At 37.1% G+C, this 27,353-nt stretch overlaps 1 protein-coding gene across 7 annotated transcripts in view; it reads right to left on the reverse strand.

Moving 5' to 3' along the window:
- PCDH9 (protocadherin 9) overlaps window positions 1-16,928 on the reverse strand; it is an 875,404-nt gene extending 858,476 nt beyond the window's left edge. For all 7 annotated transcript variants that reach the window (XM_033104110.1, XM_033104109.1, XM_033104106.1 and 4 more), the window contains exons 1-2: window positions 16,372-16,928; window positions 11,984-15,154 (exon numbers count right to left, since the gene is read on the reverse strand). In XM_033104110.1, coding sequence (XP_032960001.1) covers window positions 11,984-15,019 — 3,036 coding nt within the window. In that variant the 5' untranslated portion in view covers window positions 15,020-15,154; window positions 16,372-16,928. The remainder of the gene's footprint in view (window positions 1-11,983; window positions 15,155-16,371) is intronic.
- Between the last annotated feature and the right edge of the window lie 10,425 nt (window positions 16,929-27,353).

Consider the following 27,353-nt stretch of genomic DNA (forward strand, 5'->3'; position numbering starts at 1 on the left):
CATGTGGGCTTTTAATAAACGGGTTGCAGTCCTTTTCAACACAAATAATGTCCCTAACGAAGAAGATGCTTCAAACTTGTGTCTGGCCTAGGAAGTGTTTTAGAGGTAAAAGTAGACCACATAAGGGTAAGAAATACTAGTCTAGAGGTACGATTGTAGACTGAAAATAAAAGCTGCAGGCTTTTCAATTTCTACGTAAGTTGAGTAAGAATGGTAATGTCTTTTTTCTATTGTTGTTATAGAGATTAAATGAATGGAAATATTATACATATATAAAGCATGATTCCAATATCAGCTGAGCTCTCAGGTAGGCAGTTAATGAATGCCTACCAAGTTCACTCTTCTATGCACTGCTGTAGGTTTAGTTAATCATTATGTTTAGTCATAATCATTCAATAATCTAAGTAGTCAAAGGTTTAACCAAAATATTGGTAGATGACTGGATTAAGAAACTGTGATACATTTATACAATGGAGTATTAGGCAGCCATAAAGAAGCACAAAATCTTACCATTTGCAACGATATGGATGGACCTAGAGAAGAACACTATGCTAAGTGAAATAAGGTCAGATGGAGAAAGACAAATACCATACGATCGCACTTATATGTGATATCTGAGGAATAGAATAAATGAACGAACTAATCAGAAACAGTCTTAGAGACAGAGGAAAAAATGAGGGTTGCTAGATGGGAGGGGGGGTGGGGATAAGGGGGAAGGTGAGGGGATTAGAAAGCACAATCGGTAACCACAAGATTGCCACGGGGTTATGAAAGTCAATTTTAGGAATGTAATGAATAATGTTGAAAAGATTCTGTAGGGTATCTGATGGACACTTGTCTCGTTAGGGGACCACCTCAGGGAAGATGTAGATGTCTGATCACTGCACTGTACACCTGAAGCTGAAGCTGAACAATAATGAATGTCAACTACAATTTTATATATACAGTTACATATATGGTTATATATATATATATATGGTTACAAGAAGCAGAGTACAGCATTAGGAATAGAGACAGTGGAAATGTAACGGCTGTGTGTGATGTCAGAGGGGTAGTGGACGGGGGGAGGGGGGTAATCACTTGGTGAGGGGTATAAATGATAAATGTCTATCTATTACAGTGCTTTGTACACATGCAGTTAATTTTTTAAAGATTTTAAAAAATTTGGATGAGGAGGCTTGGAAGAAAAGGAATCCAATCCTGTTTATTTAGTCCTCCTTTCCCTTCCCATTATATCCTAATATGAAGAAAGACGTTAGAATGCGCAGACATAGTTGTAAGAAATGAGGGAGAAAATGGAAACCACATATATATCTGAGTAAGTGATAAAAGAGTGTATTTATGCATATTAGAATCAGCAGTTTTCTAATTCTCTTCTTCTCTCTCACTGATCTAAATACAGAAGTCATTAGTCAAGACAGTGATAAATGACATAAAGGTCTTAATTATACTGCACTGTGTAAAAAAAAATCAAAATGGCAAAATGCAGAATCTGAGAATTACTATACTTGTTCATTTATGGGACTAGGTTAGGTGGGTCTTCACTGGACGTCCAGAAATGTGGATGATGGGGTGCCACAGAGATCATAATTTCTTAGATTGGCAACATGGGGACTTTTCAACCACACATACACACACAAACACTTCTTAAACCCAATTAGAACTTTTGTTATCAGGCTCCAGTTGCTATAGAGAAAAACAGGGACAGTGGCTGAAGCCAGACCTTCAGAACTTTCCCCATATACAGAGGGTGCTAAAAAAATATGTACACATTTTAAGAAAGGAAGAAACTATTCAAATTGTAATACTCAATATATACCAAAAACAAAAGATGAATACAAGTCACTTTTGACTTCTGCAATTACAAGAGGTGCTCAAAGTGGTTACCGTCAGTGGGCAGACACTTCCCATGATTGCGAACTACTGCTTGCTTGAGCAACGTTAACCAAAGTGTCCACTTGTATACATTTTTTGGCACCCCCGATGTATTCTTTACTCATTTTGGCCTCTGTCACAGCAATACATCCAGATAAGCTTTAGTGTGTCATATGCTCACTACACTTTCATATAATCTTATTCTCCACAGTTAGTTTCCTGGGAGGCAACTTATGAAGAACAATATTGGGTGCCCTGAGTTGCCTTGTCATGTGGGCTTTTAATAAATGGGTTGCAGTCCTTTTCAACACAAATAATGTCCCTAACGAAGAAGATCCTTAAAACTTGTATCTGGCCTAGGAAATGTTTTACAGGTAAAATAGACCACATATGGGTAAGAAATACCAATCTAGAGGTATGGTTGTAGACTGAAAATAAAAGCTGCAGGCTTTTCAATTTCTACGTAAGTTGAGTAAGAATGGTAATGTCTTTTTTCTACTGTTGTTATAGAGATTAAATGAATGGAAATATTATACATATATAAAGCATGATTCCAGTATCAGCTGAGCTCTCAGGTTAGGTCAGCATTTATTGAATGCCTACCGAGTTCACTCTTGTATGCACTGCTGTAAGTTTAGTCTTGGACATACAAAGGTAAGTAAGACATAGTCTCTTACTTTGAGGAACTTTCTTACATGCTCCTAAATTATTAAGCTTTATGACATACCAGGATTTGAGTTGACTGAGCTGCCATTTGAGACGAAAAGATCATGAGGAACCAGGCCGTGTTTTGAAGAATTGGATATACTCCTGGGGTTGACACTGCAAGGGCTGGGGAGGCCACACAGCTCTGCCAATGCTACATGGCCCTGCAAGAATAGTTTAAACCCTGAGGAGCAGTGCTCCCAGTATCATCCAGAAGTCAACAACCTTTAGCTAAAGCAGAATTTAATTGTCTAAAACAGAGACTTTACATGTTAAAATGATTTTGCTTAATTATTACCAATTTAAAAAAAAATCAATCTTAATTCAACACATTTTGCTGTCACTACTTGGCAGCAGATTTTGCTGTCAAGACCAAGAATAAAAAAAAATAAGTTCATGTCAAACAAAAATATCCTAAAGATTGTGCCTGTTTTTACTATGGTTTAATGTAATTTTGATACTCATTTCCATTTGGCAGCAAAAAAAGAGAATGTATTTTCATAAAAATTCTAACATCTTTTTTTTTTATGTTGTAAATTTGAATGGATTGGGAATACATTGAAACATTAATCTATATAGCTAAATTTATAATATGATTTCTTAACTTTGAAAATGGTATCAGTAAGAAAAAACAGATTTTAAAAATTGCAAAGAAAAAAATATAAATAGAGATTTGCTATTCCTAGGAGGACCACATTTGAGTGTTTTATTTGACACTTTATGGATATTCTTGGGCAAAAGATTTTTTTTTTTTTGCCGTTTTTTTTTGGAAGATACACAGAAATAATTTTGTGTCATTTAAAAATCTATCAAGAAACAAGAAAGCAGCTATATATTAAGTAACATAAATGAATATAGTTTACCTAGTGAATGACAAGAAAGGGAGCAAAGAAAAGTTGCCAACTCAGGTGTTTTCACAGTTGACAAACAGAGGGAAGGCTATTCTAGGCTTCCAATGTAAAAACTGGTTCAATGCCATGAACATATGACACAGGAGAGCATCAACTCACAACTCAGAACTCACTCCATTTTGTCTCCATTTGTCACTTGCACCTTCTACAATAAGTTCCCTGCAGAATCCTGTGTAGCTGTGTATTTGAAAGTCCTCAGCATGCAGCTGCTATCACACAGAGGCACAGATTGGTTGTATCCTCTGAATCCAAAAAAGCACCAGTATTTTTTTTTTCCCTCAAGAAAAGATCTACTATGGAACTACTGTCAGCAGAAGACATTTTCTTCCTATAAAACACACGGCTTCATTTTCTATACCCTTCTGTGTTTCCATTCTTTTCCTCATTGAGGTTTGTTTAATGAGAAAAAAACCTCAATTCGCTGTGAATTGCGGTTGCTGTTGTCTTGCACAAAAACTGTTTTGTTTTCAAAATCAATCATCTATGATGATGCTCAGCAAGTCCCCTCTACCCACTGTGGACTGCAAAGGGATTACATACTTTTTTTTTCTTCTAAAAAAATACAAGATTTGAAAAACCATTTAAAAAATACGCATGGCTGTTTCCACTGATTTATATCTAACAGGGCCAAAGACATTAAGCATTTAAGAACAGTGAGGCATTTGACTGAACACTGTCATGAAGGTAAATACTCTGCAAACCATGTACTCCCGTATGTCTGGGATGAAATGCGATGCTACAAATGCACACTACAAATGGGGCAGAAATGAATTCTGAAAGTACAGTTTGAGAAACGATTCAAAGCAATTCCTAGGAGGATCAAAGCACTCACTGAGTAGCCAGCCCTCTTCATTCTGATGATGCTATAGTTTTATAAATACCTAAGATTTTAATATGATCTACATTTAGAGGAGAATCTGCACACAAAATTGTGAGTTTCTTCTCGGGAGAGGAGAAGACCAGATAGTGGGCACTGGAAGTACCACAGGTATGTGTGAGAGAGACTGCATTGTCTGCCTTAAACGGTTAGAATCATCACCGGGCAAATCTGCTCATTGTACGGTATGTATCTGAAATTTTTCTTCTTTCAGACACATCCTGTATTTCTGTGTTTGGAGAAAATAGGCAAGACTAATTCCCTAGGTTATAAATCACTCTAATGTGGGAAATGTGTTAGCTAGTTGTATTACAAAGCTTTTACTTCATATTTAATAGGCACCTGCAATACTAGCATTATACAAAGCTCTCTACTTTGCAAAGCTTTAAAACCCCACTTAATTTTCAGCACTGATTTCCTGGAATCTAAGAGCTTATGAAGGGTTCACTGTGTTCATACAGATCTATGCAAAATGTGCCAGAACTTCCTTGTCTGTGATGGCATTCATTTAGAGGTGAATCCCAAATTTCTATCACAGGGCATGCTTATTTCCAACTAAAATAAATATTCTTAGAATGAAAGCTGAAGATTAGGAGGTAAAGAAAAAAAGGAGGCAGAGGCAAAGTAACTAGCACTGGGAGAGAGATATGCAAATATCAGCTCAATGACAATTCTTCATACCATTTACAATTGAAGCTTAAAGACCCAAATACTCTGCAATCCATTAGTTTCTCAATATCCTGGAAGGGATTAGAGTATTTCTTAATCAACTGCTAACAGCCTGAAAAAGGCCACAAACTGGATATTAACAAAGCAGTGTAATATGAAAATGTAGAGATGGTCAGATAGAAAGACAAACTGGAAGAATGTTAAAACACAAGCAATTATACAAACATGGTAAAATTGTGCATATTTCTGTTCTTTCCTGCCGCCAAATAATTAAACATCTATATCAATTCACGAGTGGTGAAGCGGTAGTATAGTCCTTTCGATGAAAGATAATATATTTTCTGAAGGAATTCCAGATTGATGTAAAATGATTAGAAAGAATCAAGTATGCCTCAGACATCTTGCCTGTGCTTATATCTACACCACTCCCACCTGTACTTACAGGTGTTCTCAAGTCCATCAGTTTAAATGTGATATGTGCTTATGACACTGCAATCAATCAAAGTGTTAAAGGATGGGGGAAAATATGGTCACATGTCATATTTAAATAATGAATAAGTATATTAAAACAGATCCCTAATGAGTAACTTTGAGTTTTGAATGCCTTAATGTTATACATTATGGCTCAGAAAATTCTACGGATTTTGCCACTATCCTTGTCTATAGGAGACAAACTAGATATGGGACAAAAACATGAGTGAGAGAGATTAAATATGGGTTGTTTTCCTAGTTTCTTCCTGTCATCATTCAGTACTGTTAAGGAAGCGTGGTTGTTTTAACTTTTTTAGGAATTTCACATTTTAATGACTCTTAGCTTAGGGAGAAAAAGGATATAAATCAAAACCAAAATGTCAGTCATGGTAATATATCTTTCTTGTTCTATGTTTCTCATGACTGACAGCCCAACAGGTTTGTATCAAACAAATGAAATGTTTGACAGATTCAACAACCTCCTGAAACAACTGATGGAATCTTAAACACCAAAGTATATCTCCTTATCGACACGAGAAAGTACATTTCTATCTTTGGATTGCCTGCTATGATCTGATGCAGATTTGGGGCATGCTAACTGTTGAAAAGGCCACAGCACATTAGCATCATTACTTATTAAGTGGCTGACTTGTATGCTTCCCAAATTCTAATTCCTGGCCTCAGATTAGAGTCATATTCAAACAAACCTGACACACATTTTAGGACCCTGATATGGAACAAATTCTGGAAAATGTATTAAAACCAGTGGTCAAGGAAACCAAAATTCAAAAATCCACATTAAATAATTCTTACTTAGTTTCCAACTATGTTAAATATATAAGCTACTAACTGACTTGTTAATATTAGAAAGAGACTATAATTTATAGTTTTAATAAAGGATCGCCTTCCAGGAAACACCAGACTAAATTCAGAGAAAGCTTACTTCAAGGTTTTTAAGTAAAAGTGGTAAACAATTCATCAGCTTCACAGTTTTGTTTTGTCTTTTTTAACTATAGGCAAGCTAAGAATTCCACTCTGGCAATCTGAAAAAAAAAATTGAAAAAGTATGATACAGTTGACATGGCCTCAAATGCTGTAAAAACCCAGTCTAGTACTGTTGACCATCACAACCACTGTAGTTTTATGCATCCTCCCAGCCCCCAGACCAAAAAAAAAAAAAAATTGAGAAGTCAAAAAATCTAAATAATAAAATAAAAATAATTGTGGACATAGAGCTTTTGAGAAAATATAATGAAAAGGTATGACTTTCATACCTCAGCACTATCACGAAAACAATGGACTATGAAAATAGGATGCCATTTCTAATGTTTTATGTGTACTCTCTAGACATTCAGTATGAAAATAAAACTTCAAGGGTCAAAATAATTTACAATTGGTTTCAAAGAATCTGATTTTAGGTTTTAGGTCTTGCATTCCATCTAAATTCTATTTTACTATTTCACATATTTTAATTTAATTTGTGCTATTATGAGAAGCTAAATTATAGCTTGAGATGTTTAACTAATAAGACTAGGCATATACCATAAGACTATAACATATTATTTCAAGTACAATATTTACAAGGTAATTATAATGATGCCAAAGCCTGTTATGTGACACCATAAGGACGACTCAATTTGAAACTCCAGGAACACCAGTTTATAGTATGTCTACCTATAGAATTAATTGCAACAAAATTTAGAAAACAATATAATAGAATATTTTAACTGCAGAAATTATTTTTTCTATGTTAACAAATGTTTCGGAATCTGTAGACATGTCTATGCTTAATACAGTGGCAACTTACTACTTTTACTCTCCTAAAGGTTATTAGCACTAAATCCTAAAATGCACCTTAAATTTTGTAGACTAGGTGTATCATGCTAAAAACATATCAAATATTTGTCTCATAAACTGAAGAGGAAAGGTAGACAGTTTGAACGGATGGTCCATCCTCATTTCAAATGCCGGAATCATTATCCAAAGGGATTGGGTATCTTCTACCTTATAAACTGATTTCATGATCATCGAGCACTTAGCCAAAAGGGAGGAGTAAAAATAAAAGTCACAACTGGTAACATTTTAAGTATAATTTACATTTCGGGGAGCAGTTTTTCTCCACATGCCACTATGTTTAACTGTCACAATATACTGCGAAATTCAGTAGTTTAAAATATCATGAAGTTTTTGTGAGCCTCATATTGGTTAACATTTTCCTCCTTTACTTTCAACTATATTTTTCTTTCTCACAGTTCTAAATAGCAATTCTATGACTGTCTTGCACATTTTGCACGACAAACAGCATTTCTGTAGTGGTTGTAGCGGGATTACTCAAAAATGAAAAGTAATCATGAATGTAATACAGTATCTCTAAGTGAATGGAAATAGAAGCAATTCCCTTTATGCTGTAAAAGTACATGTATACACTTGAGTACAGCATAAATACACATTTTCAATGCCTAATTTGTTCGATATATACACAAATGTATATATGAGCAAATACTTTAGATTGTGAAAAGTTAAAGATGTTAAGCTCTAAAATGAGCATTTCACTTAGAAAATCAATCACGAATGTTTACCCAGAACGAAAAAGTCTAGTGAACTATCACAGATTGTTTTATGACTGGAAGGAGTTGTCAAATGTAAATAGGTCACTTTTTTTTTTCTTTAACATTTTCATTTATACATCCGCAAAAAGCAAACGGGGGCCAAGAAAATTAATTCCCAAAAGCTGTCACCTGGGTTGGGAAACGGCAATAAACAGCTTACTGTAAAGCCTCCAGCTACAATAAATGGCTGTCAATAACTGAGCTAAGAGTTGGACTGTGGAAAAACAGGTCCTCTGGAAACGATAATCTGAAAGGGAAAGGAGCTGACATCACTTGTTCCAATATGCTGAGGCAGTGGTTCTCAAAGTGTGTTCCTTGAACGAACAGTAGCAACATCACCCAGGGTCTTGACAGCAATGTAAATTTCCAGGCTGGACCCAAGTGGTACTGAATCAGAACCCCTGGCAGTGGGGCCCAACAACCCCATGGAAGAAACCCTCCAGGGGATTCTGAGAAACCCTAAAATTTCAGAACTTAATATCATATTTTAAAAATCACATCCATTAGGAATATCCTTTCCTTTTAGAGAAAACACACCAATGAACTTGATGATTTAAAACCCTACTAGAATTGCTTATGTCATCCTCTTAACCCTGTAACAATGAACGTTGCTTAGTTATGAATAAATATCAAGCCATAATCTTGCTTTCCAAAAAGACAATTTCACTCAGTCTGTGAATGCTAAGGGTACTTCCAAAAGTTCATAGAAAAGTAATTTGTGGACAATTCGGTAACAGATTTGTTACACTCAAGACAAACGGAAGCCAAGCAAAACAGTGGTTGAGGAAGGTGTTTTACAGTTGTTTCACAGGTCCTTTTCAGGGTCACACAAGGGAAAACAGCAGGGCGAAAAAGTCAGACAAAATAAGAATCAGTGTACTACAGGCAAACTTAGGGTGTGAAAGTCAGACATTGTTTTCACTGAACAGATAATAGAAATTAATGACATTTAAATTTGGTAACCTGTACTCAAGAATCTTGCATTTTATCCACACATCAACTAGCACCATAAAGTGAAAAGGTGTCCCTGTAAACATGCCCACTCAACTAAAAATCTTCATAGACTATACATAAGTTTATAAATTCTTTTGGAAGCTTTTGTTGTAATAAATCCTACTTTTCAAAATTGTGTAGCTTCAGGAACACATTTAGTAAAAAGGCCACTAGTTGAAATGAAGGAGCACATTTGGTAGAAAAGCCACTAGTCAAAGTAAAGAATTTTTACTTTTTAGTTTAACTAGAACAATTTCAGATAACAATTGTATAGTTCAGTGGGGAGAAAAAAATTAAATAGTAGTGTACAATTTATGTTCTCATTCATAGAAAACATGCCTCTTTATATATATATAATTTATATAAAATTGTATATATTGCTATCACCATCACCTCTCTTTACTCCCAATATTCCTTTTCTCCAACATTGCAATGTTTTCTTTCTCAGCATGAAAACTTCTAAAAGGTAGAGGAAGAGCCATTATAATAGCTCTTTATCATAATAGTGAATTATAGCTCCATTTGAACATCGAAATGCCTACAAGGAGAACTACACAGTGACATATGGCCTCAAGGAATGTCTAAATTGCACTTTAGTTCCAGTTAGAGAATTACTTAGCATCCTATTTCAAAGATTACATCCCACAAACAAATATTGTTATGACTGACTAAGCCTCAACAAAAGAGCTTGGCCATATTTTGCTAAAATGCATTTAACATTTATGTCGCTGTACTATATAAGGTTTCAACTTTGGGGGAGAAATCAGAAAAAGCAGATCTGTACATTAATGCTAATACTGACCAAATTTATATGAAAAGAAGGATGTTTCTTTGGAAATCAAATTTCAGATTTTATATGAAAACTTTTAAAGCATGTTTTTTTTTCAAGATATTAGGCAATTCATAAAATATCGTCAGTATATTGTCAGTGACCTTCCCATTAAAAATAAATAATATAAAGTCATTTTCTTCCTTCTCATTAAAATAGCAACATCATATTTAAATCCATTTAATTTCATAAATTACTTTTCTTACCTGGACTATTTACCAACTTTTATAAGCCTTTACTCAGCTTTGAATTGTTCTAAATTTTAAAATCTCAGACTCTTTTAAAAAGCTGATGAAGTGAGCATGAAAGTAAGTTACTCCAAGTTCAATTTAGATCTTGTAACTTCACATTCTCCTCTAGAACCTCTATGCTGGCTCTTTCATTCCCTTCGTCCTGTGCATTCAAACTCTAAGTATAGGTACTTTTAAATGGCTCTAGATATTTAATTTTTTTCTTTAAGAAATGGAGATTTTCATTGTATAATCATAGGCATTATAGTTAATGTTCTGGGAGTATCAATGTGATTCATTGTCAAAATTATTTTTATAAACATCTAACTACCACAGAAACTTAAAGTCATTCCAGAGCCATAAACACTGGATACATAGCGAGAGGGAAATGGAGTTTCAGAAAGACATTCTACCCCATCCTACCCCACCCCCACAAAAAATAAATAAATAAAAGGAAACCTCTTGAGTTTTCAGTTACTAATCAACGACTGTCAATACTACCTGCAAATTTACTTCGCTTTACTGGATTTTCTGAAGCTCTATAATCATTATTTTTAACAAATTCAGATGGGCCACCACCAAAGGTGGACTCAATACCAACACAGATGGAACTTGGATTACGAAATCCTAGAAAGGTGGTGTGAGAGCTAATCACAAAACAGCAAGCAAGTGAACTGAAATGCTACTTGCTCCAGAGCAACTATCATTAAATAAAAGGTATCTTTGGCTATAATACCAATTTGATCATCCCTCCCCGCTCTCCTTGCTACTGCGGGATTGGCACCTGGCCAGCACAAGCGACATGATACCCTAGTGCCATCTACAGGCTATTATTGACACTCAACTTTCGTTGTAACAGACAAGCACCAGTGAAATAAATTAGACAGCGCTGCATTTAAATCTTTATTAACAAGGAATTATTAGACCTAAGAAAACTAATTCTGGATTTGGTTGAAATATGAGTTTCTCAGCCTCTTAATCCCTCTTCATATGGCATATTTCACAGTTTAAAATGAGTTATGACAGATCACTTATGCATTACTAAGACGAGAGAATATTTACAATAGATTCATTCTTTTCAGTTATATCAGGGAGAAAACATTCCTTTCTTTTTTTTTTCTTTTTTTAAAATTTTTCCTTTGAAAGAGGACTTTGGCCATTGTGGACAATCTGCAAACCTTTCTATTCAATACCCAATTTACTACATTACAATAAAATCATCAGAAATCAAAGAGTTAGACTTGCTCTATGGCTTAGGTGCAATCTATCAACAATTATGTGCTTCACAGCTGATGTACATTTAATATTCTCCTACCTTGTTTAGAGACTTAAAAAAAAATTAACCCCTTTAGCAACCACAGCTCCAACATAATTACAGTCAGACACCTTCAAACGTCATTTAAAACTTGAGATTTGAAGGTGACTTTTTAGGTCAAAAGGTAACGTGAAAATCTTGAAGCAGTCAATTTAGAAACCTGAGGAGCAGAATTTGGTATATCAGGACAGGTTTTCTTCTTCAGCAAACATTATCTCCGGACATTTTGGAATTATTTCGTCTTTTCATTTTTTGCCATTTGAAGGAAACTGGGAAGTTAAATAATTCTCAGAACTTAGAAATTTCAAAGCTGTCCTAAACATTCTTGACTGAGCCCCAGAGGACTAGAAAAGGGGTCAAGTTTTTTTTTGTTTTTTTTTTTTCCCTCTTTGTAACTAAGCTAAAGTTAGACCCAAACAATAGACACACTGGCAGGTTAATACTGGTTGGCTGGGCACTTGTATGCAGTACTTATAGACCAGTAAAAGTGCTCGTTTACCTGTCTGGTGTGTAAGGGACCCTTTGTCTTGAAGCCTCCTTGGGAACTGCACTCTGAGGCACTGAAGTGATCAGAACTAGTGGAAGAGCGTTTGGAAAGGGTGTCACAACCCCCGACAAAGGTGTTGTCCAAAGGGAGTTCCTGAATCACATGATGCTTTTTCACGGAAACGGGAGTGTCTGGTTTCAGGTGAAAAGCAGGCTGTGGAGAGGCAGATTTGTAGTGCTTGGCCAGGTCAGGGCTGTTAGGCTTGAAGGTGGTCGGAGGTGCCGGACCCCAGTCAAATCTTCCTATACTTTGCTCCTCGAGCTCGGCAGGCAGGCTGATGGTCCCATTGATAGGTTCGTGAACTGCGTCATCAGGTTTGGACTCTTCAATTGTCACAAAGTTCAAAAGAGAGCTCTTGGGAGACTTTCTTTTCTTCCTTTTCTTTTTCTTATTTTGTTTGTTCTCCTGGTTTGGGGACATCCACTCAGCCCCTTGCTTGCTCCTCTGAGCGGCTTTGAACCTTGATGCATGGCGACAGCGCACCAGAACGGTGACGAAGATCACGACTATGACCACCATGGCACCTGCGACGATGGCAATCATGATGGTGAGATAGTCCTCATTTTGATAGGGCTGGCTACTGTCCCCTATGTTCCTGTCCAATGGGGTCTCCATAGTCCTGCGAATCAAGTCATAGATGTAGGAGGCATTTCCAGCCGTGTCATTAACATAAAGAAAAACAAGCACAAGAGTGTGCAGTGACTTAGGGTACCCCAGGTCACTTATGTTGACCACCAAACGGTGCAAGCCCACATCAGTGGGTGCCGGTTTTTCTTCCAGAGTAATGTTACCCGTGACCGGATCAATCCGAAACAGGCCTTTGTTGTTCCCACTCACAATTGTATACTTCAGTTCAGCGTTCATCCCGGTGTCAATGTCGACTGCGAAAACTTCTGCTACTACGGAGCCAGGAATGGCTGAGAGGGGCACCAACTTAAAAGAAGTGTTAGAAGGTGGAGAAATGACAACCGGGCTATTGTCATTGACATCCATGACATTGATCGTTACTTTTGCAGTAGAGGAACGGGGTGGTTGGCCCCCATCAGTGGCTTTGACATCGAAAGTGTAGGAACTCTGCTGCTCTCTATCAAATGAGACATTTGACTTTATGACTCCAGAATAGGGATCCAACACAAAATTATCATTGTCATTTAGAATGGACAGAGTCACAGCTTTATTCTCGCCAGCATCTGCATCGGTCACTGTGATGACCCCCACAGTGCTGTACTTTGGCAGATTCTCAGACACAAAAAATTGAAAATGATTATGAGTAAATTTGGGGCTATTGTCATTCTCATCCAGAACAGTAACTATCACAGCCGCTTGGCTTTGGAGGGGAGGGGTCCCATTGTCCCTGGCAGTTACTGTGAAAATGAATCGTTCTTGTTCCTCTCTGTCAAAGACTCTGGAGGCTGTCAAAACTCCTGTCTTTCGGTCCAGATCAAAGAAAGAGGCATTCGGTCCAAGCTGATAAACAATATCTGCATTTTTCCCACTGTCTTCATCTGTGGCACTAATAGTTGTTAAGTATAACCCACGTCGGTTGTTTTCAGAAACTGACAGCTCAATTACAGGCTGGTTGAAAATTGGTGGGTTGTCATTTTCGTCCTCAAGCTTAACCCTTACCAGGGCAGTCTGATTTAAACTGGGCTTCCCAGAATCAGAGGCAACGATTTTAAAGCTGAATTCTTTGGTGCCCTCATAGTCCAACAAAGAGGAGGTTTCTAACAAATACTGGTTGTCATATACTGCCTTCAAATGAAATGGGACCTCTCTTTCAATGAAACAGATCACTTTGCCATTCACATCTGTGTCCTTATCTGAAACTGTAATTAGGGCAATCTTGGTATTGACAGGATCCTTCTCTGATAAATACACTGTGCCATTGATGGGACTTATAATGTACCTGAGGTCTATGTTAGGAGGGTTGTCATTTACATCAGTAACATTGATGGTAACGGTTGCCCGAGCTGGAGTGGAGCTGCCATCACTAGCCAGCACTGTCACTTTGTGAATGGCTGTCTCCTCTCGATCTAAGGACCTCTGAACTGTAATCAGCCCAGTAGTATTATTTAAAGCAAAGAGTCTTTTGGTAGCCGGGGCGACCTGGGCGCCAAAAATGTACCGGATTTCAGCATTACTGCCTATGTCTGCATCAGTGGCATGGAGCTGAATTACAGAGGTGCCTACAGGAGCATTCTCCGGAATATGGACCTCCACTTGACCCTCCTTAAACACTGGCCTGTTGTCATTGACATCACTTACTGTGACCTGCAGGATGGCCGTGCTGGATTTCTGTGGCGTGCCTCCATCCTCTACTTTGATTTTCATCACATAGGTATCTTTCTGTTCTCTGTCCAAGTTTTGCTGAACAATCAATTGTGGCCACTTCTCTCCCTCTGGAGTTTCCACGATATCCAGTCCAAAAACACTCTGCCCATTTAACAATTCATAATGCTGTACACCATTGAAGCCTGTATCAGGATCTGTTGCTGATGGAATTGGAAAGCGGCTGTTGATCAAAGTGTTTTCTGGAATGGAAATATTGATGACAGGAGATGGAAACATGGGGGCATTATCATTGGTATCCTTGACAATTATTTTTATTTTGATCAGCCTGAAAAAATCATTGGGGAGGATCACCACCTCAAGTTCAAAGAAACACTCATTCTCCTCAGCATAAGAGGCTCCAGCACAGAGTTTTTCTCTGTCTATTCTATTGGAGGTTGTGAAAATTTCCCCAGTGCTACTGGATACTTTCACCAAAGGGGCATCCCCAGCTTTAGAAACCAGTCTGTAGACAAGGCTGGCACTGGTCCCTGTGGCAGCATTGATGTGAGAAATGTTCAGATCCTTTGGTATGTTTCCTATGGGCACATTTTCAGGCAATTCCTCTCTAATAGTGTAAATAAGTTCTTGAGCTATTGCAGAATCCAGCCTTAAACAGGCAATCAGAGCAGCCAACAGGTAAAAATCCCTCAGGTCCATGATAATGTATGAATTTTCTTTTACTGAATTTTAGGGTTTAAAGGTTTCCACTGAGCAATGATGCACAAATTGCAAGAGGAAGCGTGCATGGACTGGAGGATGCATTACATCTCATCGCTTATTTGGAGACAGCCACTGTCAACACAATTGTATAGACAATATTATTCTTCAGTAAACAAAAACACACAGTCATGAAATATCACAACACATTTTCACTGCATACTAGTAAACATGGCATTTGCTCTGCCACTGTTTGCAAGTTAACTCTGTGGATGAAAACACTCAGTATGCCCTGCTTGTTGCATTTGCCCCGAGAAAATGAAAATATCTACTTTTGAATTCAGGACAGGTGCTATTTTTACCTGTATTCACCCACACTGTTTTTCAGGACACTGTTAAATTCAAAACGTGCAGTCTTGTTCTCCTCTTCCCCTCCCCCTGGCTTACCCGCCTTCTGGCTTCTAACCTACCTCTCTTAGTTTTTTTAGGTACAAGTGAAAAACATTAAGTATTTAGCTATGGTTCCTGCTAACTGCTTTGTCACATGTCAAATATAATGTGTTTTCTTCTCTGCCACACTGAGTCATCTCTTTCTTCTAAAAAGACTATCTTTTTCTCCCCCCCCCCCCCCCAGTTCTTCAACTGCCTTCTAATACAATCTTACTGGGAAACAAGCATCGGACATGCTGCTGCAGCATCAGAAGCAGTAGTCACCGGCCACTACACAACCTCGTTGCCTAAAAGCACAACACCAAGACTTCAAATTTCTTATCCAGACCTTGCTCTCATTTCTCCATATTGCCAAATTATCCCCATTAGAATTAACAAACATATCAAAACTTTACAAAATAATAATATAGGATTCCTTATCCTAGAGGTGGAAGAGATTGTCAAGATGCAAGTGAAACGCAGTAACATTTCCATGTAACAGCACAATATTTTTTACAGAGCCTAAAACAAGAAAAAAAAATTGCAGTTTCTTAACCCTGATCTTCTGGTTATAGTATTAGTAACATCTGCCACACATAAATACTGCAACCCAATAATGCAGGTAAAAAGGCTTCTGCTTAGACGCTCCCTTAACTGCAATTTAAATCGGTGCAAGGCTCCAGGCAGCTACCCACTTGAGTACAACCGGTCAGTTCCCAGGCTCTAATCTTATCTGCATTAGGCTGCACAGTAGCTGATGCCCGTGATTAGTTCCGGCAGAGTGATGCAGGTAGGGATGCAGATACAGCCTCGTAGGTGAGCTGTGCCCCGACCGTCTACCCAATTACAAACATCCCTCGTCTACACTGAAGACATATCTAAACACAGAATTTACAATTGTGCATGCGAAACTTTACACTTACGTTAGTTGCCTCAACCTTTCCCCTTTCCCAGTATGCTGCAGTTAGGGATGATTTGTTCCAACACATAGAAAGCCATGCATCTGGTAGCACCAGTTTGGGGAGAAATCAGAAGCAGCAAAACGTTTCCTCCTTGTGAAATGTGTTGCTTCGGGCTGGCAAATTAGCAACTCCAGAGAACAAATTCACAGATTTGTCGTTAGTCATTCTCTCCACATCTCCTGTCTATTACCCACTGGGTCTGGGCTCTTCTGGTATTTAACACACAACATCCAGTTGCACTTCTTCAGCTCAGGGGTATTTTCCACAGCATCAAGCATACCATTTCCCTCCGATGCCAAATACTGCTTAAGTCTCTAACTTCTTGTAGGAAACATCAGAGTTGGGGTGATGGTGATTCTCTGGCTGCTCTCCGGGGGTGACAGTTGCCAGAAAAATTCCTAATCCGTTATCCCTTTCCTGCTTCAGAGACTCTAAGGCGCTCTTTCCTGTCTTGTTTGCTCTCCCTCTCTCGCTTCTCCTCTGCCCCTCTCTCCTTCTCCCTCTCCTCTCTCTGAACTGAATTTCTTGATATAACTCTCAATAAGCCCAGAGGGAGGGCGTGACGGTCTAAGCCCCACCCCTGACCCCTGATTGGCCCGCATCTTGCAGTGCGCGCCGCAGCCGGACGCGAGGGAGGGGGCGCTGAACAAGGCGCTGACTGTCTCCCAACCTCCCCTCCTCAGCGCCCCCTCGGCAGCCGTGAAAACACGGAGAACCGATCCTGTCCCCGAGAGAGCCTGGTTCCACGATGCGCACTGAGCATGCTCAGCAGGGTCCGCTGGGGAGGGAAGCGCCAACGCTCCTAGGGCGGTCACGGAACCAGCTGTGCCAGGCACGAGAGCCGGGCTGGCGGCTGCTCTGTGTGGCTCAGGACAGCGAAGGCTGAACCCCGGCGGCCGAGAAGGGGCAATGCTGGAGGCAGGCGGGGCGTGCGGGCGCCGATCCACGGGAACCTCCGGCCCCGCGGCGGGCAGATGGGGACGCTGAGGGGACTCATCGCTGGGCGCACTTTTCACACTTGCCTTTGCTAAACGGAGGGGACAAAATGCAGAGATGGGAGTCAACCCAGGGTCCGAGGCACAAATTGTCACCCCTCGGAGGGGAGCACGGACCAGCAGATCCCTGGAGCACGTTAAACGGACCACAAGCCCGGCGCTGCAACTAGAAGCTTTTGCTGGCTGGGACCTTGCCAAGAAGGGCGGAGAGGGCGGATAGTGAAAGGTCGGGTCAGAGAATATTTGAATCTCAATTCAGGGCGGAAAGAAAATTAATTTGAGCACTCCCTGCACGCAGGGTTAAGGAAGCTGCCGGGGAAAAGGAAAGTGGCAGCCTCTGGGATCCCCTTGATCGGCCATGGGCAGTCTTGGGTGCGGCGCCAAGTCTCGTGTGTGGGAGCAGTGGAGACTGAACGTGACTGTCTTTGCGCTTCTGCTCCCGCAGCGCCTAGGAACCTGCAAATCCGAGCTCGCCGGCGCACGCGGCTGCAGCAACCTCGCTTCCAGCTCACCTAACTGCAAACTTTGCTTGCGAAAGGCTGGAAGGAGTCCCGTCCAGCTGCTCCCCAAGCTGTGGAACATTTCCTTTCCCCTTGCGCTTTCTGCTGATTCCAACTTTATACGTAATACTTGTCTTTCTCTATGCCTTGCGTTTCTCTCATTCCAGTTCTGTAGCGTATCCTCACACGTTTTTCATTTTCATGCAAGAGCCGGATGGAATGACTCCTGAAGGGATTAACCTCACTCCTTAAATATTGGCCCGGAAAACACTCTGTGATCCTTTAAAATCAGTAAACAACGAAGGTTTGCGAAATAGGTTGTACCTACAACTCCAGATATTTGAGTCAAGTTTGAGGCTTTAATAACAGTTCACTTGGAACAACAAAAAAAATATATATATATTTTTTTGAATGACCTATAAAGGTTGTCTGAGAAGGTCTTAATGCGCGATTGAATAACTTCCTCTAACTTACAGGGAGGATAAAGGGCATTTATTTTAAACCTCCCTGTTCCCCATTATGTACTGGGTTGTAGCTGCATTAATGGCTCTTCACGCAGTTCTGCACTGTGGTGGCATGTACAAAAATACTTCTATTTTTAGTATAGTGGTTTTATTTTTCAATATAAACATTTCTTTTTAGATATTTAAGTTTAAAAAGTACACATCACCAAACTTAGATGTTGCATCATTTTACTATTTAACCAACTCAATTGGCATTACAATTTCCCTTCATCGATGAACATGTAAGTTCCTTTTAATTCAAACTTCTCTTCAGGTCAATATTCACTATAAAAATGCAGTGCCTAGAGCCCACTGTAAAATAGGTTGGTCCCTTATATGTGAAATATAAAACAGGTTTCTTGCAGGCATAGACTGATATTTTTAAATAGCTAAATAGCTCTTATAGCAGTAGTATTTTGTATGATTATAGTATGCAAAATTTAAGAATGAAAAGGACTGCTTAATTATCAAAAAGTAAAAAAGAAAAAATATTACCTCATACAATAATTAGAGTGAACTGAAGCTTCTTTTATCTTACCACCATGAATGATCATTTTGCCATTCACAAAATCTACAGTTAAAGCTAGTGCATTGTTCCAGTTGCCACCTATTTTATGCTCCAAGCTAGTTTAAAATAATAAGTGAACCATCATTCTGATACATTTACAATAAACATAGCAGCACAGCCACTTTCCAGTTCACTTCATACATACCACAGTTATCTCACAGTCTTATTCTAATTGTACTGTAGTCATTTCAAAGTCATGTTGCAGTCGCAACACATAACTTAGCAATAATTATTTAACATTATTGCTAAGCAGCATTGTTTCTGTTTGCTAAGGGATGGCTCTCCCTGTAGTCAGAACCCATTATTACCCTATGTTCATAAATTATATCTCAGTATGAACACCGATGAAGGTTAAGGAAGAGGAAAAAAAAATCATCACATGATTAAATTTATGACCATAGGACTGCAATTGACAGAAACCACAGGTCAAAGCTTCCAAAGGAGGTCCATCTGAACTCTTTTCAAAGGAGGTTGAAGATAACCCAGAAATAGAGCTGTGACTTCAATACATTCGATCATATAGGTGTTTATTGGCATATCTAAATTTTTGGGATTCTTTAATCATAATTGTTTTATATCTTAAAGCTAGAACAGTTTAAAGTCATTGTTTGCCCTATTATATTCCAACTGCTAAACTCTAGAATGAGAACTATTATTAGATTAGAGGTCTTATTAATATTCAGGAAGAAAATTAAATATAAAGGGTCATATTTCTAACCCTCTGCTATCATAACTTGAGACTTATGCCCAAAACTCTACATAAAACATTTTCATAATGAGAGCTGCTCACAATCCACCTATTCTATCCTATATTTTTAAAGTTATAGCTGTATAATTATGAATTAGGGAAATATTAGTCACCAATTTAAGTTTTTCTAGGGGAACAGCTATTGTTTTATGCTTCATTTTAATCATATTTTTTCTTTGGGAATTTAATATCAGCTTTTCAATTATATGACTTCCAATATAGATCTTCCCATATATATATTAGACTTCCAAGTAGATTTTATTAATTAACCCTTATTCATCTTTGTCAATACATGTTTTCTACAACAAGGAATAGGATATTCTCACCTTTCTTGTACCTGATTAGTACATAATTTAGGAATTATGCCATCTGGGCTATAGTAAAATTGTCTTAGTGTTCTCTGCTGGTTATATAGGTCATGAGGTACTTACTTGTGAAGCTGAAGTAACTTAGACCAGGTAATTGAAGACTAAAATGGTATTACAGATTTATACAGAAACAGATATCGAGTTCATAAAATTATTTTATATTCCAAAAATTTAATGTTCTTCTGTTTATATGTTTTAACAATAATTTCCATGTAATGGCATTTAATAACCTAAAGTATTAAGCAAGTTGGTTTGTTAACTGAATTTTTATCTATAATTTTCTAGTTACCACTCAGTATTTTAAAATTACATTTCACACAGAGATTGTAAAGGCTTCTTTAAGTTCCATTTTATATAAAAAACATAAACTGTGGTATTTGGAATGATTAAACGACCTCCTTGAGAATTTCAAGACTGAAATGTTCAGCTCTAATATACTAGTTCTGTATTCCAATCAAACTTGAAAATAAAATTAAAATAAAAAAAATAAAAATACTTTTGTGCTCTGTACTTCTAAAGTTCCTTTAATCCAGATGTCTTATTGTGTCTAACAGACATTAATCAATCAATCACAGGGGCTCTTATGTCACAGCAGGTACTATTGTCCCCATTTCACAAAAGAGGCTAGACTATTATACTGTACTTCTGGGGGAAAATTGTTTGAAAAATTCTAAGGGTTATTTGTATTATCACTGTTTAGAAAATGACAAAGCAGAATGTTAACACCACAAAAAGGAAATTAATGCCTTTTAAGATTGTGCAAACTGGCAAAGTGTAGTAAAGTCCTTGAATAATTCCTTTGCTTCACTATTAGGTCTTTCCTTTGAATATCTTTTTTTTCCCCTTTTCTTTCTCTCTTTTAAGGGAAACAGTCCAAGGTAATCAAATCACAAAGGAAAGCAGGTGACAAGAAGCTGTATTCTGTTTGAATGAACTAAATTTATTGCAATTTGCTATATTTTTATGACTGACAATGATTATAGATGTCAGGTTTGCAGCTCTAACAGTTATCACAACATAAACTAACATTTTCAAGTGCCTCTATTTTATCATGATTCCCATATAAACAAGGAAAATATTGAATTTTCAAATTTCATTATTTGTTTTAAAGACTTTAGGTTATATAGAAACATAGCTTTCATAACAAATGTTTTCCCCATCACGGGGAGGGTTCAAGTAATCATTCAGAAAACATGAAAATGTGGTCTTAAGATAGTAAAGAGAGAATAAATTCATGTTCAACATTAAATAATTTGATCACTTTAAAATCATGTAATTTCAAGGGAAATAGGCTAGAGTATCAAGTATAATCAACTCAATTCATATTTACATAAAATCAATGCCCCAAAAAGCAGAAATAATAAGATATACATTGTTTGGAAACACCTTTATTTGCACTTAAAAATATATAGAGAGAAGCATTGAGACAAGAACATATTTCATGCACAATAGTATTTGCCCAAAGATAATTGGGAAAACTGTTTTCTTAGAACTTTCTCAAATTAAAATATAATATACATTTTTCTTTATTCTCTTTTAGTATATTGTCATTACAAAGAATATGTTGTTGTAAACAGAATTTCACTGTACACGAAACATCATTCTAACAACTTGCATTCCTACTCTCCCTTCACCACGCTTCTTTATGCCTATAATTTTTCTGTCTTTTTTTTTTTTAATAAACTCACATGATATTCTTCTAGGAGCCCAATTTGTTACATAATGTGCACATAAATAGACTTAGTAATATAGGGCAGGATGGATAAGCCTCATTTTTCTCTTATAGCCTCCTCTCAGGAACCAAATTTAACCCACAGTCCCCCTCTAATTGAATTAGGATGAGTCAGGGCGACTATGCATATTCCACTGACTCCTGTAGTCCTGCCATAACTCCATATCACCAATAACACCCAAATAATAGAGATAGGGATAGCTGAGCCTTTAAAAGGAACCGGTATGCTTTGTCTGGGATTTTAGTCAATACCACACTACTTACAAAAAATGTGTATGTATACATATAATTCTTACAATTTTTTTCTTAAACAAAAATCTTATTCTGCAGTGTACACTAATGCAGTCCTTTAAAAGGTCTTAAAATGCACATTATCTTTGCAGTCCTATAGTTATGAATTTACTGTGTTCTAGCCCCAAACAGATTCGTGACATTTTCAGAAAGGATTAAAAAAACCTCAAAGAAACTTCTTGGCTGTATGGAATGGCGTCGATCTGCTTTAAAGTAAGCTAGGACACATAAAAGAGACTTATTTTTAAAAATAGCAGTTATAAGAAACATTATATGTGGAGGTTATAAGAAAGCCGAATTAGGAAACTTTTTCTTAGAAAACTATCACTTGTAAAATATAATGAAAGGCAATAAATACTTACAACAATTTCAAAAGATTATAAACATTTATTTATCTCACCAAAATATGTATGCAATGTATGAATTTGGAGAGTAAATAAGCACCCCTGTTTGGGTGCAGTGTCAGTATATCTATGGCCTAATTGCAAACGTTTAATTTCTAGAAGTAACAACCATAACAATGGAAGTGTTTTCAAAGGCTATGCTAAAAGCCAGCAATAGGGTTATTTACTAGTTCCCCTCACTGTGGAACTAGGCCAACTTATTGGTATATTACAACAGATAAGTAGATCCTAAAGACAAGGTGACAATTCAGGTACATACCACAATCAGTAGGAAAAAATGAAAAGTGAGAATTATATCATTATAAAACACATAAGGGAAAAATTTAGATTCGTAAATATATTAATTAGTTCATTCAAAAATCAAATGAAAACCTACAAAGCAAAAAGAAAATACCTACTATATTTTTAGACTCTTCCGATATCCTCAGCCCAGAGATGTTCAAATACGGGGTGTGATCAAAAACTACAGTGAACGTTTAAATAAAAAAATAATTATTACAGAAAAAGACACCTTGCCATTAATCCCCTTCAAAACACTCCCCCTCACTTCAAACACACTTATCCCATCATTCTTGCCACTTTCTGCAGCAGTTCTGGAAGTCCAATTTCATGAGTGTTTAGTTGTACTGTCGTGGCTGCTTTGATGTCCTGAACCAATTAAAAATGTTTACCCTTCATGGACATTTTGACTTTGGGGAAAAGCCAGAAGTCACCAGGTGCCACATCCAGTGAATAAGGTGGATGAGGACACACCATAATGTTTTTATTTGACAGAAATTGCCGTATCAGAAGTGATGTGTGATACGGAGCCTTTCTGCTGTGATCACAAAATACAGTGAATGCTGCTGCTGAGTGCCATCCAACAGAAAGGCAGGCATCATCTTCGGTATGGGAAGCAGCAAATAGAAACTTAGTAGCAGTGTGTGACAAGTTTCAACTTGTTCAGTACAGTCAGTTAGTTGGGTGTGAGCTATGGTTGAGACAAGGTGTGTTTTAAAGTGTGCCGTTAATCATCCTCCATCATGACAACTCTTCGTGTCACACATTGCTTCTGGTATACAGCAATTTCTGTCAAATAAAAACATTACAGTGTGTCCTCATCCACTTTTTTCACTGAATCTGCCACCACGAGACTTCTAGCTCTTCTCCAAAGTCAAAATGACCTAGGACATTGAGGTTGCCACGACAGTGCAACTAAAGACACTCACAAAAGAGGATTTCTAAAGCTGCTTCAGAAAGTGGCAAGAACGATGGGATAAGTGTGTTTGAAGTGAGGGAGAGTATTTTGAAGGGGATTAATGGTAATGTGTCTTTTACTGTAATAATTTTTTTTATTCAAACATTCACCATATTGTTTGATCACACCTCGTATATATCACAAGCATAAATCAACTGAGGCCTCTCATTGCTTTTTTCTGTTGCTGTTTGTTACATAGAGGCATACTATTCTGAGAGTACTCTCTACTTTGCTAATTCTCATCGAAATATCTCTTCTTTATATTTTAGATTTTAAAAATTGTGCTTATTATATTGACCTTAATAGTTCAAATACTCAATAGCAAGTTTTTGAGAATAAACATACTAGCAATGTAGTTGTGTTTACCTTCGTATTGTTCCAGAATATTTACTGAGTTTATTACTATAAGCCTAATATTATATTAAAGTTGGCTTCTTTGAGATTTCAATAACTATTAACTCATTCTGTGTTTCTCAAACTAAAATTAGAATACAAATTACTCAGATATCTTGTTAAATTAAAATGCAGGTTCTGATATATTAGTTCTGGGCTGGGAGCCGAGGTCCTGCATGTCTACCAAGTTCCCAGGGAATCTTGTTGCTGATGATCTGTGGGCTACACTTCAAGTAGCAAGGAACCAAAACACATCTTAAGTACAAAGTGTCATAGCACACATGGCAGAAGAGAGAGAGAGAGAGAGAGAGAGAGAGAGAGAGAGAGAGAGAGAGAGAGAGAGAGGGAGAGAGAGAGAGAGAGAGAATATGAGAATACTGGAGAAAGCATTATACCCAGTGCTACCAAACATTCTTTTCAGGCAAGTACTGCTCAGAGACTCAAGGAATGTACCCATTACTTGTATATTAACTTGATTTAATTTGTTTTCTTCCACACAGAGGTTAGACATCTTGAGCTATGTGTTACTTTTACTTTGGATTGAAGTGAAAAAGAAGTCTATTTGGAGCCTGGCACCCTCTGTGGGAGGCAGCACTGCATGGAGTAGAACTGGAGGACTAAGGGTACTTGCTAAGTACTGTGAGGGAATGGGGTACTGATGAGTATAGAAGTGCTAACAGGGACAGGACAGAATACATTCCTGAACACCTATGAGTCATCTCCAAAGCTCACAAGAATTCCTCCTTTTTTGGAAATGTGTCTCCCCATATTCCTTCCACGAGGCAAACAGAACAGCTATCTTCATTTGGTATGGACTTCTCCCACCCTGCCAGGAATTAATGGATCCAACATTCATTTATGTTTATAAAGCTACTATTTTCAAGATGGGTCAGAAAACCCCTTCGTCATAGAACCTGGAATTGTAACCAAGATACTCCAGAATGAATTGAATTGCTCTGTGAACAAGAAGTGCGTGTACTCAAGAGAAAGGTGAAGCAGTAACTTCTCATTACACATGTAAACCAGAAATCCAAAGAAAAGTTGAAGGAGAGAGAGTAACAAAAATAAAGATGCACAGAAGGAATCAGAGATGGAGAACCCCTTACGGCAGTTGGTGTCCAGTCATGTTCCTGACACTGTTTCTTAAGAGCTAATCTAGTAGCTTTTACTTGCAACCAAGAGTCCTAACTAATATAAGAACTAACCACATCAACTTGGTAATTTTGCTTAATCCTAATCCTGATTAATTAGTACACTGAAGAGCTAAAATATGAACGGTAATAACATGATTGGCATTTTATAAATATAAATTGGCATTTTAAGAGAGATAAGACGAATGGAAAATAATCAAAATTTTATAACAGAAGTCTTTATTCAACTCAACGTGATTTTGTTACTTATGGGAAGGATATTTGGCAATGTCTGGAGAAACTCTGACTGTCACAACTGGAACATGAGTAGAGAGGTGGGTGTTGCTACTGGTACGTAGTAGGTACCTGCCAGGATTGATGCTAAATATTGTATAATGTAGAGTTCTTTGTCCCCAACTTCTCTTTCTCCAACACAAACACACACAGACACACACACACACACACACACACACACACACAGATTATCTGGCCCAAAGTGTCAGTAGTGCCAAAGTTGAGGAACACTGCTTTAGATGAATAGCATCTGTATGAGTATTTTTATGTATTATGATTCAGTAAATTTATATCTAATTAAGTCTCTAAACAGCCAAATCAAAAGTTATCACTGAAGTTCATTTGAGATCCTGTAGAAAAATGGACAAAATATATTACAAATTAGGCCTCTGAAATACTAGCTGAAATATGCAGAAACAAAACTCTTTTACCCCTTTCTGACAAATTTTCTACCTCTGTAGAAGGCACAGCAAATCTATAAACCAACTACTGGGTCAAAAGATGCAGTCATTTCTGTCCTTCTTCGTTTTCAGAAATGTCAAGATTTGTCAATGTATATATGAGACATGTTTATTAGCTTAATACTAAAGTGTAATATATCATTGTAAAAGTTGATTTTATATAACTCTTTCATCATTACATCAATTATTTCATAATTATAGAAAAATTTACCCCACCAACAAGTTATCTGACAAAATATGATTGCCCTAGATTCTGTTATACATTTGTGACTTATTTTGGTTATTTCTCAGGTCAAATGATTAAAACTACAATTATTTCAAATAGAAGATGAAAATCTCCCTTGGTTATAAGTCAATAAATCATCTATAACTTCATTCAAATCTATGATTTCAAACAAGCTTGAACAAAAAAGTTAATAATTCATTTGGTTCCTTCATCCTTATTGCCATAATATCAATAACTTAGTTTAATTTCTGCAAAAGAAGTAAATCATATATATGTTTATTCTAAGGTTTTTGGGTCAACTTATGGTTCCTGGAAATCCACAAATTAAATATCAATAATAACTTAATAAATAAGCAATAACTTGCTGAATTAGATTAAATAGTCATTCAGAGCAAAAAATGCTGAAGAAATACTGAACGCTAGAAAATGGATTTTTAACTATACACTATTTGACTCATTTGAGAATTATTTTAGAATTTAAAATATTGCTAAAATAATTTCTAACTGTGGTAAACACTGCCATCTTGAGGACTTTTCTGGTAATGCATCTCAAAACTAAAATGCCTAAGTGTTAAATGTATGGATTTTTGCTATTGTTTTTATTTTATATATTTCATACCTGAAAAACAAAAATTTGTATTTTACATGAAATTAAATTAATGGTAATATTTAGCTATTATTAAGCATTGTTTCACTATGATTTCAATATCAATACATTGTCAAAGTAGTTATTTAAAGGAAATAGTTTTTATTAACCATGATGTTTTCAAGTTGTTTACTCACATTTGTCAGTTAGTAATTTAATTTTTGTATTTAATAAGCTAATCGCAATGTCAGAGTTACAGTCAGATTCTTGCAAAAGATATGTTAGAATCAGTAGCTAGAAAAACCAGCAATGCAATATCACTGTATAATGCATACACTTTACAACAAATGTTTCTTTCACAAAAAGCGACAAAATTACCATGCTATTGTTATTTCTTCCTTTCTTTTCCCTTTTGTGTTAATTTTAATGTAGCTATTTTTCAGCCCTGTTTCATTAACTTACTCAATGTGCTAATTTCTAAATTCTGCTTTTCTAGGAGTTCTTTGT

This window comes from Rhinolophus ferrumequinum, chromosome 4 (assembly GCF_004115265.2).
Source record: "Rhinolophus ferrumequinum isolate MPI-CBG mRhiFer1 chromosome 4, mRhiFer1_v1.p, whole genome shotgun sequence".
NCBI lineage: Eukaryota > Metazoa > Chordata > Mammalia > Chiroptera > Rhinolophidae > Rhinolophus > Rhinolophus ferrumequinum.